Source organism: Mastacembelus armatus, chromosome 15 (assembly GCF_900324485.2).
Source record: "Mastacembelus armatus chromosome 15, fMasArm1.2, whole genome shotgun sequence".
NCBI lineage: Eukaryota > Metazoa > Chordata > Actinopteri > Synbranchiformes > Mastacembelidae > Mastacembelus > Mastacembelus armatus.
This window is the reverse complement of record NC_046647.1, coordinates 23,269,474-23,284,083: the sequence shown is the minus strand read 5'-3', so window position 1 is coordinate 23,284,083 and position 14,610 is coordinate 23,269,474. Positions and strand designations below refer to the sequence as shown.

Here is a 14,610-nt window from a genome sequence, read left to right as displayed (position 1 = left end):
ACACACACACACACACTATTTCTGATTTCAGCCTCTGTGGACTCTCCATCAGAAACTATGACACGTCAGTGTGAGCTGACGAGAAATATTGCTCAATATATGCCCAAAAATCTGACACTGATGCCAAGAGAACAGGAGGACAGGTCAACATGCACTAACTTAACTTCATTAGTCATTGTTAGGAAGGACGTGTTTTGCCTTAACCTGCCCAGAGTGATCCATTTTCCTTCCTGCTAACACACACACACACACGGTTTATGTTCATATATTGATACGACATGCTAACACAGTTTCTGTCACATTACAATGACATGCACACAGTAGCAGCATGAATCTCAACAACACCTGTTGGCTTCTAGCTCTACATAAGAAGATGCTGTCCCCATTCATCCTGCTAACAAAGTCACACTTGACTCAAATCTTTGATTTTTTTTCAGCTGTCCATTAGTGAGCACAACACCTGACCTACATCTGGTGGACGTCGACCTAAAGACCTGGAAACAAATGAAGATATTTTCTTTGTGTTGATGCCCATTTACCATGAAGTAAACATGTTTTTCACCAAAATGTTGTTTCTTTGTTTGGTATAAAAATGACAAAATGAGTCAGACTCACTTGTGTCTGAGACAAATACTCTACAAAAATACTGCGCACCTGCAGATAGATCTGAAAAGTTTGTAGTTTGCCTGAAGTTACGACTGATTCCAATTGAAACATAATAGGACAACTGGGGAGGGAGAAATTATCAATACATCCATTGAAACAGAACTTTTCAACAACTACAGCAACATAATCCACCTTTTCCCCAGAGACTTGTTAGCCCAGCCCTCTGGTAAAGCCTGCAAATCCACCTAGACCAGAATCACTCAGAAGACAAACTAGTAGCTAATACTATAATATTACACTACAATAATTGTTATTTGGGAAAAGTGACCGGGGCTCTGAGGTGAAGAGGATCATGTGTTGAAGCATGTGTCCGATCACAGTGACGGCAGGAATACACTGACTGAAGATGACCATAAGTATATGGACAGAGAACACCTCATCAGGGGGAAACACACCTGCTGTACACAGACAAACACATTAACACTCTGTCTGACTGAATGAAAACTAATTTTAGGGTTAAATGAACCAAAAACAAAAAAAAATCCTGAGCCATCCATAAGTGTTTTCTTCAACTGCTCCCACAGTCAAACAAGCGGCATTACCTTCAGTCGTTTCACTAAATATAACCTATGACCTCTCTAAGGTCTTAACAGTGTCTTCAGATTGACCTGCTGTATCAGGTAGAACGTGTTTGTGGTCAGAATCATCTTTTTGCAGTGATCAGTGGATCATTAGTATCGTATGTCTTATTTAAGTGGACCATAAAATGACAGCAGCTTGGGCTCGGAGCAGGCGTTATATGACGGTATACTCACAGCTGACACTGGTCTCCCTTGATGCCTTTCGTGGTACAGAAACACTTTCCTGTGTTGACGTGGCACACGCCGGCATGGCTGTTACACTTACATGCTGCAGAGAAAGGACAAAGGTCGAAGAAGGGACGGGAAAAGAGGGAGAGATGTGTTAGGACTTGAATTAAGGAGTAGTACCTGCATACCATGTATAAACATGAATTATTTCACACTGTGGTTATAACGATACGGTGAGTGAAATGCAGTCGGACACAGAGCGAGAGGAGGGATGGAGAATACAAATGAGTGTGTGCAGGGAAGTTGGAGGAGAGAAGGACGATACAGAAACAGTCTGACAAAGCAGAGATGGCCACAGATGAGTGTAATGAGCAGGTGAAGGAAGCCTGAGTGACAGCTGGGAAAAGGACAAATCACTCATCATTTTCTGCAGGACACAAAACATCCTGAGGCTCTGAGTACTCCCACTCTGCACTAACAGGTGTTAGGCCCCTGACTGAAATGTGGGGAGAAATTGGTGCTGGGAAACATGAGGTCACCTTAAAACAGTCTTTAAGGAAATGGTTTGCATGTTTTCTTAAAACAACAGTGACTACGAGTCTCAGTGTTAGAAGCCAAATATCAAAATAAGATAATTCACTTTAGCCACAGCAGAAAAAATCCCCTCTGGAAAAGTGGTTGCATAAGGTAACATCCTGAACAGCAAAATGTCGTTTTTTGAAATTACTTATTATGGGCAGTCCGCTCTTGATTAGAGCCACAGAGACGGGAGCTTTTTTGTGGTAAGTCTAATTTTGTTAATCATGATGTAGCCCGATGATTCACGTGGAGCCAAGCCTGTAATTTAGGCACTAAATCACTTCTGCACGGGGCGACTAATGGCAGAGAACGTTCTCTATCTCCTCGTGTGTGTGCGTGTATCCGCGTCCGCACGAGGCCACTCTTTCCTGTGTCCGTCTCCAACTGAACCGACTTTGTGCTTCGTTCTTATTCGTTCCAACTGGCACAGAGACAAGCCCTGTAATAAAACAGCGGTGCACTCAGGTCAAGGTAAAGCCAAGGCAGCAGCAGATAATGAGAGGAAAACAACCTCCTCTATCACCTCTCTGCCTGGGAACAGGGCCTCATTTGGTCACTTGCACAGAACAAAAACAAGGTGGCAGGTTTAAATGCCGCTTTAAATATTTAGATTTTTGAGCGCACACATTCACACACGGAGAAGATGAAAAAAACAGGTTGTGCCGTGGGGGCGTTCAAATGTCAGCAGGGTAAAAGTTGAAAATGAGAGATGCTGCCAGCAGAGGTGGAAACAATAACAAAATACAATTTCAGTCTATTACTTCAAATTACATTGACCCTGATCTCATCAAAAGAAAACCTTTTCAGGGATGCAGACTGTACTACAAGGGCTCAGGAAATAACAGAGCCTTACCAAAAAGCAGCTTTTAGACTTGAGGTAATAGACAAATCACAGGTGTGTTAGTGTAGGCTCAGGTCACCCTGCTGTTCATACAATATTGATTTTGTAGGCAGACAACAAAGGCATAGAAAGGACAGAGCTAAGAGAAATGATGCACATGCATGCACCTGAGGAAAGTAATGGGAGATACAAGAGAGAGAAAAGCCAAAAGAAGAAAGGAAAGACAACAGAAAGCCAGAGATGAAGAATTCAAGATAATAAAATGTTGCAGGTAAATTGTTGTTCAGTCTGTTTATTGTGTTGTTTTCAGGCTTGTATTGAATACCAATCATCTGAAGCTTCGCACACAAGACAACACAAAGGAAGTACTGCTCTCAGCTTCCACTAACTGTAATCTCAGTCCAACAAATTACAGGTAGAATAACGACACCTGAGAAGACACTCCAGGCTCTCACTTGGTGACAAAACAAAAAAAAAGAGTTTCATTCTTTCAGATCTCAGGTAAAACTCAGTACGTTCTGTGACAGAGAACAGCAGAAGTTTTTTCCTCCCTTCAAATAAACATGAAACCACTGAAATCCCCAAAGCAGTAAACCACATCCTGCTTCCAAGCAGAGCAGTCCCAGCACCAGGTCCCTGCTCTGTTCAGTCTGAAGAGTTTCCACTTGCATTTCCACTTATATATACAGAACCGTTACAACTGCAAATTGGATTAAGGAATAAAATCAGTCCACCACTTCTGACAGAACAAACTAACCAGCTAACAGTTCAGTCTTTCTGAAGCACTAGCAAATCTGACCGTCCATGTTCTTAGCTAACTGTGTCTTCGACTGCACTGTGCACCACCGTGTATAAAGGACAGTTATCACACAGCAGATAATATCGTACAGCAGAGTCACTTCATAAAAATCAAAGCACAAAAGACAAACACAGCTGTTAAAAAGGACAGAATGCAGCGTACAGACTATGACTTTTAATTTCACAGGAAACTTGTTTCAGCCCATCAGTACTTTCAAATGTCAGGCTTTCATTTGTTTACTTCTTGTCTGCAGCAGTGTTTATTGGTGAAAACGTCACCTCACAGATGTACTCACTGTCTTTCACCTTTTATATTTTCTGCAAAGCTGCTGATCAAACTGCAAACTCGGCCTGGAGGCTGTTCCAGGATATTACACCATGAGCTTCACAGACAGGAGTCTCATCTGCGCTGCCATTGTTCTAAATGTTCAATGCTCAGCGTAAATCAACTTCCAGCTCAACCGAGTGAGGCTGCTGAAACATTTATGCGTGACAGATACAGCACGGATACATGACTGGGAGCTTGTAAAAAGTCTCGAACTGAGAGCCAACCTGCAAAACAGATGCACGATACACAAAGTGGTTTATAAAGATTTAAAAAACAAAGTCTTTAAAAAACAAAGAGGAGCAATGCAGGGCAGGGGGACTTACCATACTGATTACAGGTTACAAAGGAATACTTAACCAATAATCTGTTTCGTCGGTGTCAAACATTCACCACCAGATGGTTCTGAAACGTCTGTAGCTTGATTTTTGCTCCCAACCCTGCAGCATAAACCTTTTGCTCTATCTCTATGGTCTCAGCTCAAAATGCTCATATTTGCCAAAATGGGCCTGAAACAGTTTAGTTCACTGACACTTTCAGCTGTTTTCACAACCAACATGTGAACATATTGTTCACTAACTGCACTAATGCTAGTGACAACACTTGGAAAAGGCTGGTATTAGCTTTATCGCAGCAAAGCATCTTTAAAGTTCAACATGCAAACAATAATAAACCTACAAACATGCTGGTTAGCACTGAGCCTGCAACATTTGAGCAGCAGCCAATAACCGAACAAAGAAGAAATCCTGTGCCGTCTTGTAAGGACATTAATCATACGACATTTTTTCCTAGAGCTACACGACTGTCCTCACTCTTCTCTGGCTTAAATGTCAAAAATCTCCATGAACTCTTCTGTTTTATCCCGAGTTCCATCACACTGGACAGGGATGCCTTCTTTGGAATCTCGGATTTATTTTCGCTGTACAATAAATTCATTCAGTGAGTCAGACTTTCTCACTAAACATGGAGACCTTTGATATAAAACAAGCACTTGACTCATTCAAACAGTGTGGAGACACAATCGTATTCAAGTGCTGAGAGGAAGTGAACTCAATTCTGCGAGGGGTGAAGGGTGGAAGAAGCAGGGGAAGAAGCAGGGGAATCATAAAGAAGAAGAAGAAGCGAATGAATCACATGGATGGAGGAGAAAGTACATCATGCACCACACTTGCTGACAACACAGAAATAAGCAGCAATAAAAAGAAACTTGATCTCTTAGCAAAAAAAGACTGATTTGATATAAATCACATTTCCCATGACTTGTGCAAGCCCCCTGAAGAGAGTACAATTTCTCACATCACTGCCTCTGCATGTACACACAATACAAAAGACGCCTGTTGTCAGGTTGGATTTGAATGTGTGTAGGTGGAAGCTCGGGCTGTGCAAGTGTGTGTGTGTGTGTGTGTGTGTGTGTGTGTGTTTGTCTTTCTATCTGTGTGTGTCTGTATGAGTCAGGCACAGGTAGAGATGAGGAAATAAGTCAGCGAGAAAACATTAGGGAACAATCTTCGCTGAACCTCTTATCTGTTCCTACAGTCGGCTCAGTCTTACTCCCGAGGGGTGTGCAGTTATAAAACTAAGGTAACTTAATGTGGGTGGGGTGGGAATCAAGGGCGCTTGTGGTGCTAAACATCACTCCAAAGGTTTTTTTTTGTGCAGTTAGACTTGAGAATCAGTAAAACCAGAACCACCCACACCACACAGATCCTTCCCTGCTGCTCTAAATATCCCCCAGTGAATATTTCAACAAATTATTCCAGTGCAAATAAAAAGTATGCAGCTACGGAATTGGAACTTCTACATTCATTTATTTATTTTTTTTTAATTTAAGCACCTGAATTATCTGTGGATAAATTTCTGCAAACATGATCAAAATACGTGTTGAGGAAAACTAAATAGCGTCTCCTCTGTATATGCTTTGTGCTCCGACACAGAGGTGACGAGTTCACAACATTAATAAAATCAAGGAATTGGAACCAGCTGTGTTTACTCCCTCAGTCATATCAACAATATCTGGAATCTTCTTTCAGTAGCTTTTATATTTTTCATCTTTTGCTCTTTAAGAATTTCTACATCGAGACTATGTTGTGGTAACTAGAAAAAAAAAAAAAAACATTTCTCAATTTCTATTTTATACATATTTGCAGGTGCAGCAACATGACTACTTAGACTTTATCAACTATACAGAAGGAAATAGCAACTGAATTCAGGCAGCTGCAGAAAAGGCCTGGAAAATATCTCAAGGGAGGAAACTCAGCATTTGGTGATGTCCATGGCTTCCATCCATCCATCCAGGTACTAAAAACAATTACACATATTTTATGTTGGTCCGATTACTTGTGAGCCCTTGGGGAAGTATGAATAAAAATGGCTGTAATTCCTAAACGTTTAATGTGACATTTTTTTGTTGAACCCCTTGAATTAGGGCTGAAAGTTGACTCCCTTTATTTCAAATCCACTGTGAACAAAAATTGACCCACTGTCCAAATATTTATGGGCCAAACTGTATTTCCCTCAGAAATATCTGTCAAACTAGAAATGTCCACGTCAGACCTTTAGGTCTACTTCTCATGCAAGATGCTGTATATAAGTGGTACTTCTACTTGAGTGTGTTAAAAGCCTGGCAGCAGCATTTTGTCTCCGATTGGGTTCTCAATGTTTAACCTGCCGGTATCAGAGAAAAGTGACGGTCAACAGCAACGGTCCACTCTGGAGGAGATAAAAGCACCGAAGACTTTTTATAGAGCTGCAGATGAGAGGAATGACCTGACCTTGAATCTGAGCCGGACAAGGCAGTATTGTACAACTTTAGTCACCCAACTATCAGAAATATCTGTTCTGGCATAGATGAAGCAGAAGGAGAGAGATTAGAAATGCTGCTGGGACCAGACGTGTCACACGGTTATGAGATAAACTGTGTTTCTGCGTCAAAGTGAGAGCTGAGAATAAAACAAGTGAATAAATGTCTATAATATATGTAAGAAAATGTTAACTGTGCTCAAATGTAACACCTTCTCTGCACTTGGTAATCAAAATCTGTTTGCTGAACAATGGTGGACATATCATCGACTTGATATCTGCAGTCTCACATCTGTTTCTGCTCAAGCTCCATGTCACTTTTCCAGAGCTAGAACATGATCTGTCATTCACAGAACAATCAGTAACTGAGGGGCTGCTCTTCTCTGCGTGGTCCTCAGTCTGCGCACTAAATTCACTTTCAGCGCCGTAATATAGGCTTTAATATGAGATGGTGTAGTCGCACTCGAGTTAACTGTGAAACAAGCTGCCACGTTCATCATGTGCACGTAACAGCACATGAGCTAGTTTTCTCAAACGTATGCTGGTTAATGTCAGTTTGAGCTGAAACCATAAATGAAATCACACAGTCTCAAAGAAAGCAGCTTATTCTCCACAACACATGAGTCACAGCTGCAGAGAGACTTCAAAAACACCATTCGCACTGACTGGAGATCAAAAAGGATTCAAAAGCCGTTTAAAATCATATTTACAGAACTGTTTGTTTGTGTGTGTGGTTTTGCATGTAGTGTGTAGGGATTTTGTGTATTTTGATTGTCAACACACCTCTAGGTTGACCAGCCAGATGCCAGGAATAGAGCTGCCAGAGGGAAGATGAGCGGATACCGCTAAGAATCCTGGGTAGTTTGCGATGCCTCCACAGGGCTCCACAGGTACATAAACACACTCAAGCATGTTTAAAAGCACAAACATGCACACACCACATGCACTCGTGACAGCAGGGGGGAGTGGATTTGGCAGTGTTTCTACAAAGAAGACTCGGCAGGCAGCTTCTCTCCTCTGTTACTCCACTGCTGCTGAAGCTCAACAACAGCTGGTTCTGTCTGATCCATCACACACACATACACAAAAAACCTGCTGTCCTGTCGGCCCCAATCTCTCGTTGATGCTGCTGGGTTCCCGGTTTCTTGCAGAGACAGCACTCAACATTTTTATAGCTCCTACACTGAAACCAAATGTACAAAGAAGCCATGCTGTCACACCCTGCTCAGAGACTGTACACCAAATCCTCAAGATAGGGATGGAAGAAAGAAAAAATAAGGAAAACAAAATATAATCTGGTGGAACATAGAGGATCATCCTCACTGAAAAAAAAACAAAAAAACAACAGCACCGGGTATATGTTCAGATGCTAAAAACAGCTGTCGCCCAGTACGACCTAGTAGTTTTTTCTAAAAATCAACCTGTCGTGCACATGCAGATTTTCTTTCTGACTAGGATCCAGCCTGGAGGATATAACATTGCATGACTTTCATGATGTAGGTGCATCTGGGTAAGTTTAAGCAACTGAAGCTGGGAGGTTATGACCTCACAAGCTTTTAAAGGTACAGGCTTAACCAATTATTGTGGGAGAGAGAAAAGACTGTATTAACGGCTTATATCCAGTGATTGGCCGTCGCCTACGACAAGGTCTGAATGATCTGTTGAAGAAAAAATTGTTATCAACGCCCTACGACTAGAGAAAACAGTCTGATTTTACTGATCGTTGAGGAAGGTTTCAGCCCTCATGGTGTCCAGGTTGGAGTTTTTTCCAAAGAGCTCTGCTCACAGGTCACACAGAGGAAAGATCTCTGTTACTCACTGAGACAAGCACCACACAGCTGACACACTGAGGCTGGAGGGAAATGGGAATGTCTTCAAAACATGGCCGGTCCTTCAGGATTCCCAAGCATTTAAAGTCAAAACACACCCACAAATAACTGTGTGATTTAGGTTTTAAAAGAACTAGAGAAACAAACCCTCCATCATTCTGTGTTTCAATGACTTTATTTTATCTACATATCCTTTGATAACTATTCTCTGCTTTAAATCTTGTTTTAATTGATTTATTCAAGTTACTCTTTTGTTTCTCTGTCAGAAAAAGGCTAAAGAAGAACGCCAGAACCAAGAACCAAACTGAGCTCAGGACAGAGGAGAAATAACCAAACCTCTTGACTGAGTGACAGAACATCCTCAAGACTCAACAACCTTTGTCTTGTGTTTGTATGTATCACACAATCGGCATGATGGAGTCTTCACAGGCAGCCAGGGAGCGAGTGAGGTAGGGTGGAGAGAGACAGGGAGCTACTGATGTGAATCATGCAGAATTTATGGAAGCAATAAAGCTGTTCAGCGTGAGATGCCAATGGCAGAGGAGCATTACACGCTGAAGCACTGGGTAGCAAAAGATAACAAGCCCAAGAAGACATGATACAAGCTCAAGTGTTGCCTGGAAGACAATTCAGAGGGCAGCACAGCAGCAGTCTGCCTGCTGCTCATACCTGCCTGAACCAGAGGCCCAGCAGAAAGACACTCGTTTATGAAGGGTTGTGGAAATGGATCGTTTGTGCACAACACAGCAGATCACCGTGAGAAATCATTGATTACTCAGCTGTATCAGGGTTCCCCATTAAGCTGTGCTGTTCAAATAATTCATCTATGCCTGTTTCTCTGCTGTAATCAAATGGAGACAAGAAATCATAAGAACCAAGACTGGCAGCGTTTCTGCAAACCTTCATATCAAAAAAGTCCTAACAGGCACTCGACATGTCTGCAGCTCTGAAGGCTGATGGGGCCGCTGCATTTTGCACAAGGTGAACGATGCAGACAGAGAAAAGGGACTAAGGCCCAGCACACACACACACGACAGACAGACACACACTTCATCGAGATTTGACAAGGTTAGTTAATCATCTGTCACAGGGACAGAACGAACTGACTTGCCTCTCCTCTGTCTGTCCTCCATCTCTTCCTCTCTATTTATCCCTCCATCTCCTCTTCTATTCCTTCGTCATGTCTCTATCCAAGGGCAGCTGTCCTTTTCCACTGATATTAACCTTGTCTATTACTCCACGTGGTTTTATCGTGTTTTCGTTTTTTTGTCTGCCTGTCGTCTCAGTTTCCTCCTCTCTCACCGTTTCCCACTTCCTCCCCCCAGCACAGCAGCCCCCTCTGCCTTCCATCCACTTTCCAACCCAACCAGCCAAGGCCTGTTCCCCTCACTGTCTCTCCAGCACTCAGCGCTCTAATCACCCACACATCATCGCCCCTCAGGCGTTCAGCTCGAGGTAGACCTATTGGTCACTTCTATAAAGATGGAGGTAGAGAGAAGGATGAAATGAACAGAGAAGACAGACGAAGACGGAGTTATTGTGAAAGTTACAAGGGAATCACAGGTGTAGAGGAAGGTAAAGTGGGAAAAATGAAAAGAAGAAGAAATGGACCAAGACGGGGTGAAGAAAAGAAAATGGGAGAGAATAAGAAATGACAGGAAAAAGTAGAAGAAGAGAGAAGTGATGAGAAAAAGCAGACAAGGAAAGGAAGGAAGCAGATAAAAAGAGGGAAATTAGAACAGAAAGGAAACAGGAAGAGATGGGAGGAAAGAAAAAAGCAAAATAGGGTAAAAAGACAAAACATGAAGAATAAAGACGACGAGAGACAAGAAATTAAAAGAAGATAATGAAAGAATGAAGGGAAAGCTCAACACACACGATCTCATCCAGCATAAAGCATAAAAGAGGGGCTCAGAGAAAGCAGACGGAAAATGTGACCAGGGGATGTTAGAGAGAGCAGAAGAGAAGCCAAGAGGATGGAGTGAAAACAAAAAATGCAAAGAAAGCCAAAGGAGAAGTGTAGCAGAGGCTGTTCTGTGTGGAGGCGATGAGAGACGTGCATCTATCAGCACAACGTTCACTGCAAAAAGCCGCCAGGGACAGAGACACCAGTCAACTCAGGAAATAAGAAAATGATTAAGAGCGATTTAATGTCACGCTGCCACCAAGCCAAAACGCACATCTGTCACAGCAAGACCGATGTTGCTGCACCTCCCTCTCACTTCTCCCTCCCTCCCTCACACTCCAGCAGTCACTCACTCATTCATTACACTCCGCTATCTCGGATGGCTTTTCCCATCTAGGCCCATATCATATATGTTCCCAACTCAGCCCCCAAATCTCTCACTCACATCTTTTCCTGTGGCTTCTGCTTTCCATCATCTAACTCACTCTCATAATTTGTTACCAATTTTCAACTATGGGATTTGTTTTGATTGTTTCCATATGAAGCAAAACAAAGCATGGAAAAACTGCTGAGGCACACATGTGGATGCACATAAAGCATGTGTGCATCTCTGAGCACTTGCCTGTATCAGCACCATCTTTCCCTGAGACAAACCTGGCTGCTGTTCACCAGGAACGAAAAGAAACGACAGCAGAGACTCAACTAAGCTGCTGGTGCTGTTCCCTCAGCGTCTACAGCCCACAGTCCTGTCCAAACTGTACGAGTAGCTTCCCTTTTCACTGCTCCAGGGCTCTGTTAGTCACCACAAGCTGCACACAAAGCAGAAAGGGGGCTCTGAGCTTTTAAACACTGCCCCCATCAGCTTGTTTGTGCCTACTACAACGTTGCAGACTGACGGCGACAGTTTGCTCTTCATGTTTGCTATTCAGAGCTGTGTGTACATTACTTATTATTTATTTCTACAAATCATTGAAGTGAAGACAAGTTTTCATATTCATATTCTCAGGAAGACTCTTGTGAAGCTTTTCCACTTACCACTGCACTTCCCTCCGTTGGTGGGATCGCCGTAATACCCGGGCATGCAGCTCTGGCAGTGCGTCCCTGCTGTCAGGTTCCCACAGTGCTCACACACGCTGCCATTCACACACCTGCTGTGACCATTACACTGACACGCTGGGTGGAAAGCGCACACACACACACACACACACACACACACACACACACACACACACACACACACACACACACACACACACACACACACACACACACACAAAGAGTGAAAGACACACTCAGTTGCCAGTTTATTACTGTAGGAACACCTAGCTACAATTAACAGCAGTGTCCTGCAGTAAATCCCACCTTCATGGAGGTTAGAATTGTGTTTGGTGACTTAAAACAAGCAGTGCTGGTTGTGGTGCAGTGGTTCCCTCACCTGGACATTGGATAAAGGCCCAGTTGTAGCCTCTATCAGACGTGCAGAGACTCTGGTCCAGCACCATGTCCCTGTCTCGCAGTTTGTCGCGGTCTCGGGGCCCAGCCCTGGCACTCGCAGGTTTCAACGGGCCTCTGTAAGAGCCCTCCATGCAAACCCCCCGCCCGGTGTTACTGGGGTCACCGCACCAACCACACTCTGCTCTCTCCAGACACTCGGCACATGTCCTCAGACCCGAACAGTTCTGAGCTGCAGAGTGAAGAGCAAACACAGGAGAGGAGAAGGGGGGACAAAGGAAAAATAATGGTTAGAGACACACCAGTGAAATTTGTAAGATGTTATTCTTCACATCCTCACGAAATGACCTTTGTACTGTCTTGTCACACCAGTTACCAAGTTATTTTTCCTCTACAACCAGTTCATCAGAAACATGTTTGATTCCTTCACATTCAGATTCAGTTGGGTTTTGACATTAACTTTACATTGTTGACGTTAAGAATATAGGAAGATCCTGTTTCCTGATAGCGTCTTTCCATCTGCTGCAGCACCAGGTCTCCACCAAAGACTCCTCAGTGCGACAGCTTTCTAATTTCACTTTAGGGTCTTTAATTCTTCACAGAACTTTTCTGACTCTGAGCATCAAACGTGTTAAACTGAACTGAATGATGAATAATGACTTTTGAAGGCACTGCTCACATCAGTTCACGTGGTAAGTATTATTATGCATCTCTGTTTTTCTAAAGGAAGACATTCTCAACACACATCTGGGTTAAAAGCAGCTTAAAGGCCTCGTCTGACCTTTACAGTGTATTACACTATACTTGACCAAGCAGCTTAAACTGAAGCATAAACACAATAAAATCCTATATTAATGCTACCTACACCCACTAATCCACTTTGCTTCTTTTGCTTTTCACCTTTTTTTTTTTTAACCCTTAACATTTATAAAGAAATCGACTTTTCTTTCCCACACAATTTCATGTGTTGAGAAAACCATTTGTATTCATAAAGTGGATGTGACATTCAAAAATGCTTTACCGGAGCAAATTAAAAATGACATTTTTTCCCCAGGTATGGCATTCAGTAGTTGAAAACTAAAACCTCCACAGTGAAGCACAATTTTGTTGGGTCAAAGGGCCAGAGAATAGGTGGTAGGTGACAAAAATAACAAATCAAGTGTGTTTTCTGGAGAAGCTCCCTTTCCAGCTGATTTTTGGATCACTCGGTCTCTTATTCTCAACATCAACCCATCTTCCTGTCATAAGAAATGTTTGTCTCCAAAGTGAGGGTGGGAGTGTACACACACACACCCTCACACACACACACCCTCACACACACACACACACACACACACACACACACACACACACACACACACACACACACACACACACACACACACACACACACACACACACACACACACACACACACACACACACACACAGAGGTAAGAATCCATTGGTATCTTGGTGTGTACACAAAAAAATGCAAAAGGTTGAGCAAAGTAACGCGAGGTGTTGTTTCTTTGAGCCCCCTCAAGATGATTCAAATATGGCATCAAGTGAAATTAGCATTTTCACCAGAAGTTGTTTCTTTTTTGAACACAAGCCATTTCCATAAGCCACAGATGCTCCAGCTGAACCTGCATCTCTTTCTCTCTGTGTCCCTGCAAGCTAGCTCTGCTTGAAATACACCCCTTGTACTCTGTATGTGTTTGAAAGGTCCCCGTTGCATTATTCAACTGTAGAGATGCTGATTCATTTCTCCTCTCTCCCTCTTTATAATTACAAACTTCTACTCTCCCTTTCTCAAATGCACTATCTCCTCGCTGCCACATTTTTATTCTTCTCTTTTGCATCTAATTTTTCTCTTTCTATACACGGAGCCATCTTGCCCTTTTTGCACTCATTCACTGCTGGTTTCTTCATCATTATACCTTCTACCCCCACTTTTCCTGTCATTTGGATTTCATTTGATTTTTTTCTGGATTACTTTAAAACACTTAAGGCATAAATTAAACCACAAACGATGAAACCCTTCAACTCTTTCATTTTCTCTTTTCATCATTCTCCTACTGCGCTCTTCCCCCCGGTTTTTTACTTTCACCTCCCCTCATTTTGTCTCCTCCTTACTTTGCCTTTTGACAACTTTCTGGAGCTCCACTACAGTCAATAGTTCAAAGAGAGGCGTTTTGACAGAATATCCCTAATCCACCACACAGTTGGGGTTCCTCTGCCTAAAAAGCGTATATTTACATACCCAAGAGCAGGCTTTAATATCCAATAAACATACTGGGCCTATTTATCATTTAAAAAAAACGATTCAAATTGCAATTCTTTTGTGCTTCTCTTTGGTTTAACAGATCCAATATGCACCCATTATTGTGGCAGCCATTTTGTGCACCAGGTCATTAGAAGCAGTAGAAGCAGTGGCTTTACTCTTAATGACTTAGCAATGCTTAAGAAGCTGCTTAAGAAGCTGCCTGACATTTCTCTTCTTCACATCAACACTTATCTAATTGGAGACACTGGTCTGCTGCTGCTTCGTCCTTCATGCTCATTTTCAAACTATGAAAAATTGCAGCATTTCTTTAACATTTCACCTAAATCAGACTGAGGCACAATTAAGGTGACAAACAGATATTTTGATCCACACACTGGGTGTCATATTGTACATTCAA

The 14,610-nt window shown here is 42.6% G+C and overlaps 1 protein-coding gene across 2 annotated transcripts in view; it reads right to left on the bottom strand.

The window, feature by feature from the left end:
- Positions 1–14,610, bottom strand: part of atrnl1a (attractin-like 1a) — a 167,267-nt gene that overhangs the window by 97,885 nt on the left and 54,772 nt on the right. For both annotated transcript variants that reach the window (XM_026309865.2, XM_026309866.2), the window contains 3 exons: positions 11,928–12,176; positions 11,528–11,665; positions 1,422–1,515 (listed from right to left, as the gene is read on the bottom strand). In XM_026309865.2, the coding sequence (XP_026165650.1) occupies positions 1,422–1,515; positions 11,528–11,665; positions 11,928–12,176 (481 nt within the window). The remainder of the gene's footprint in view (positions 1–1,421; positions 1,516–11,527; positions 11,666–11,927; positions 12,177–14,610) is intronic.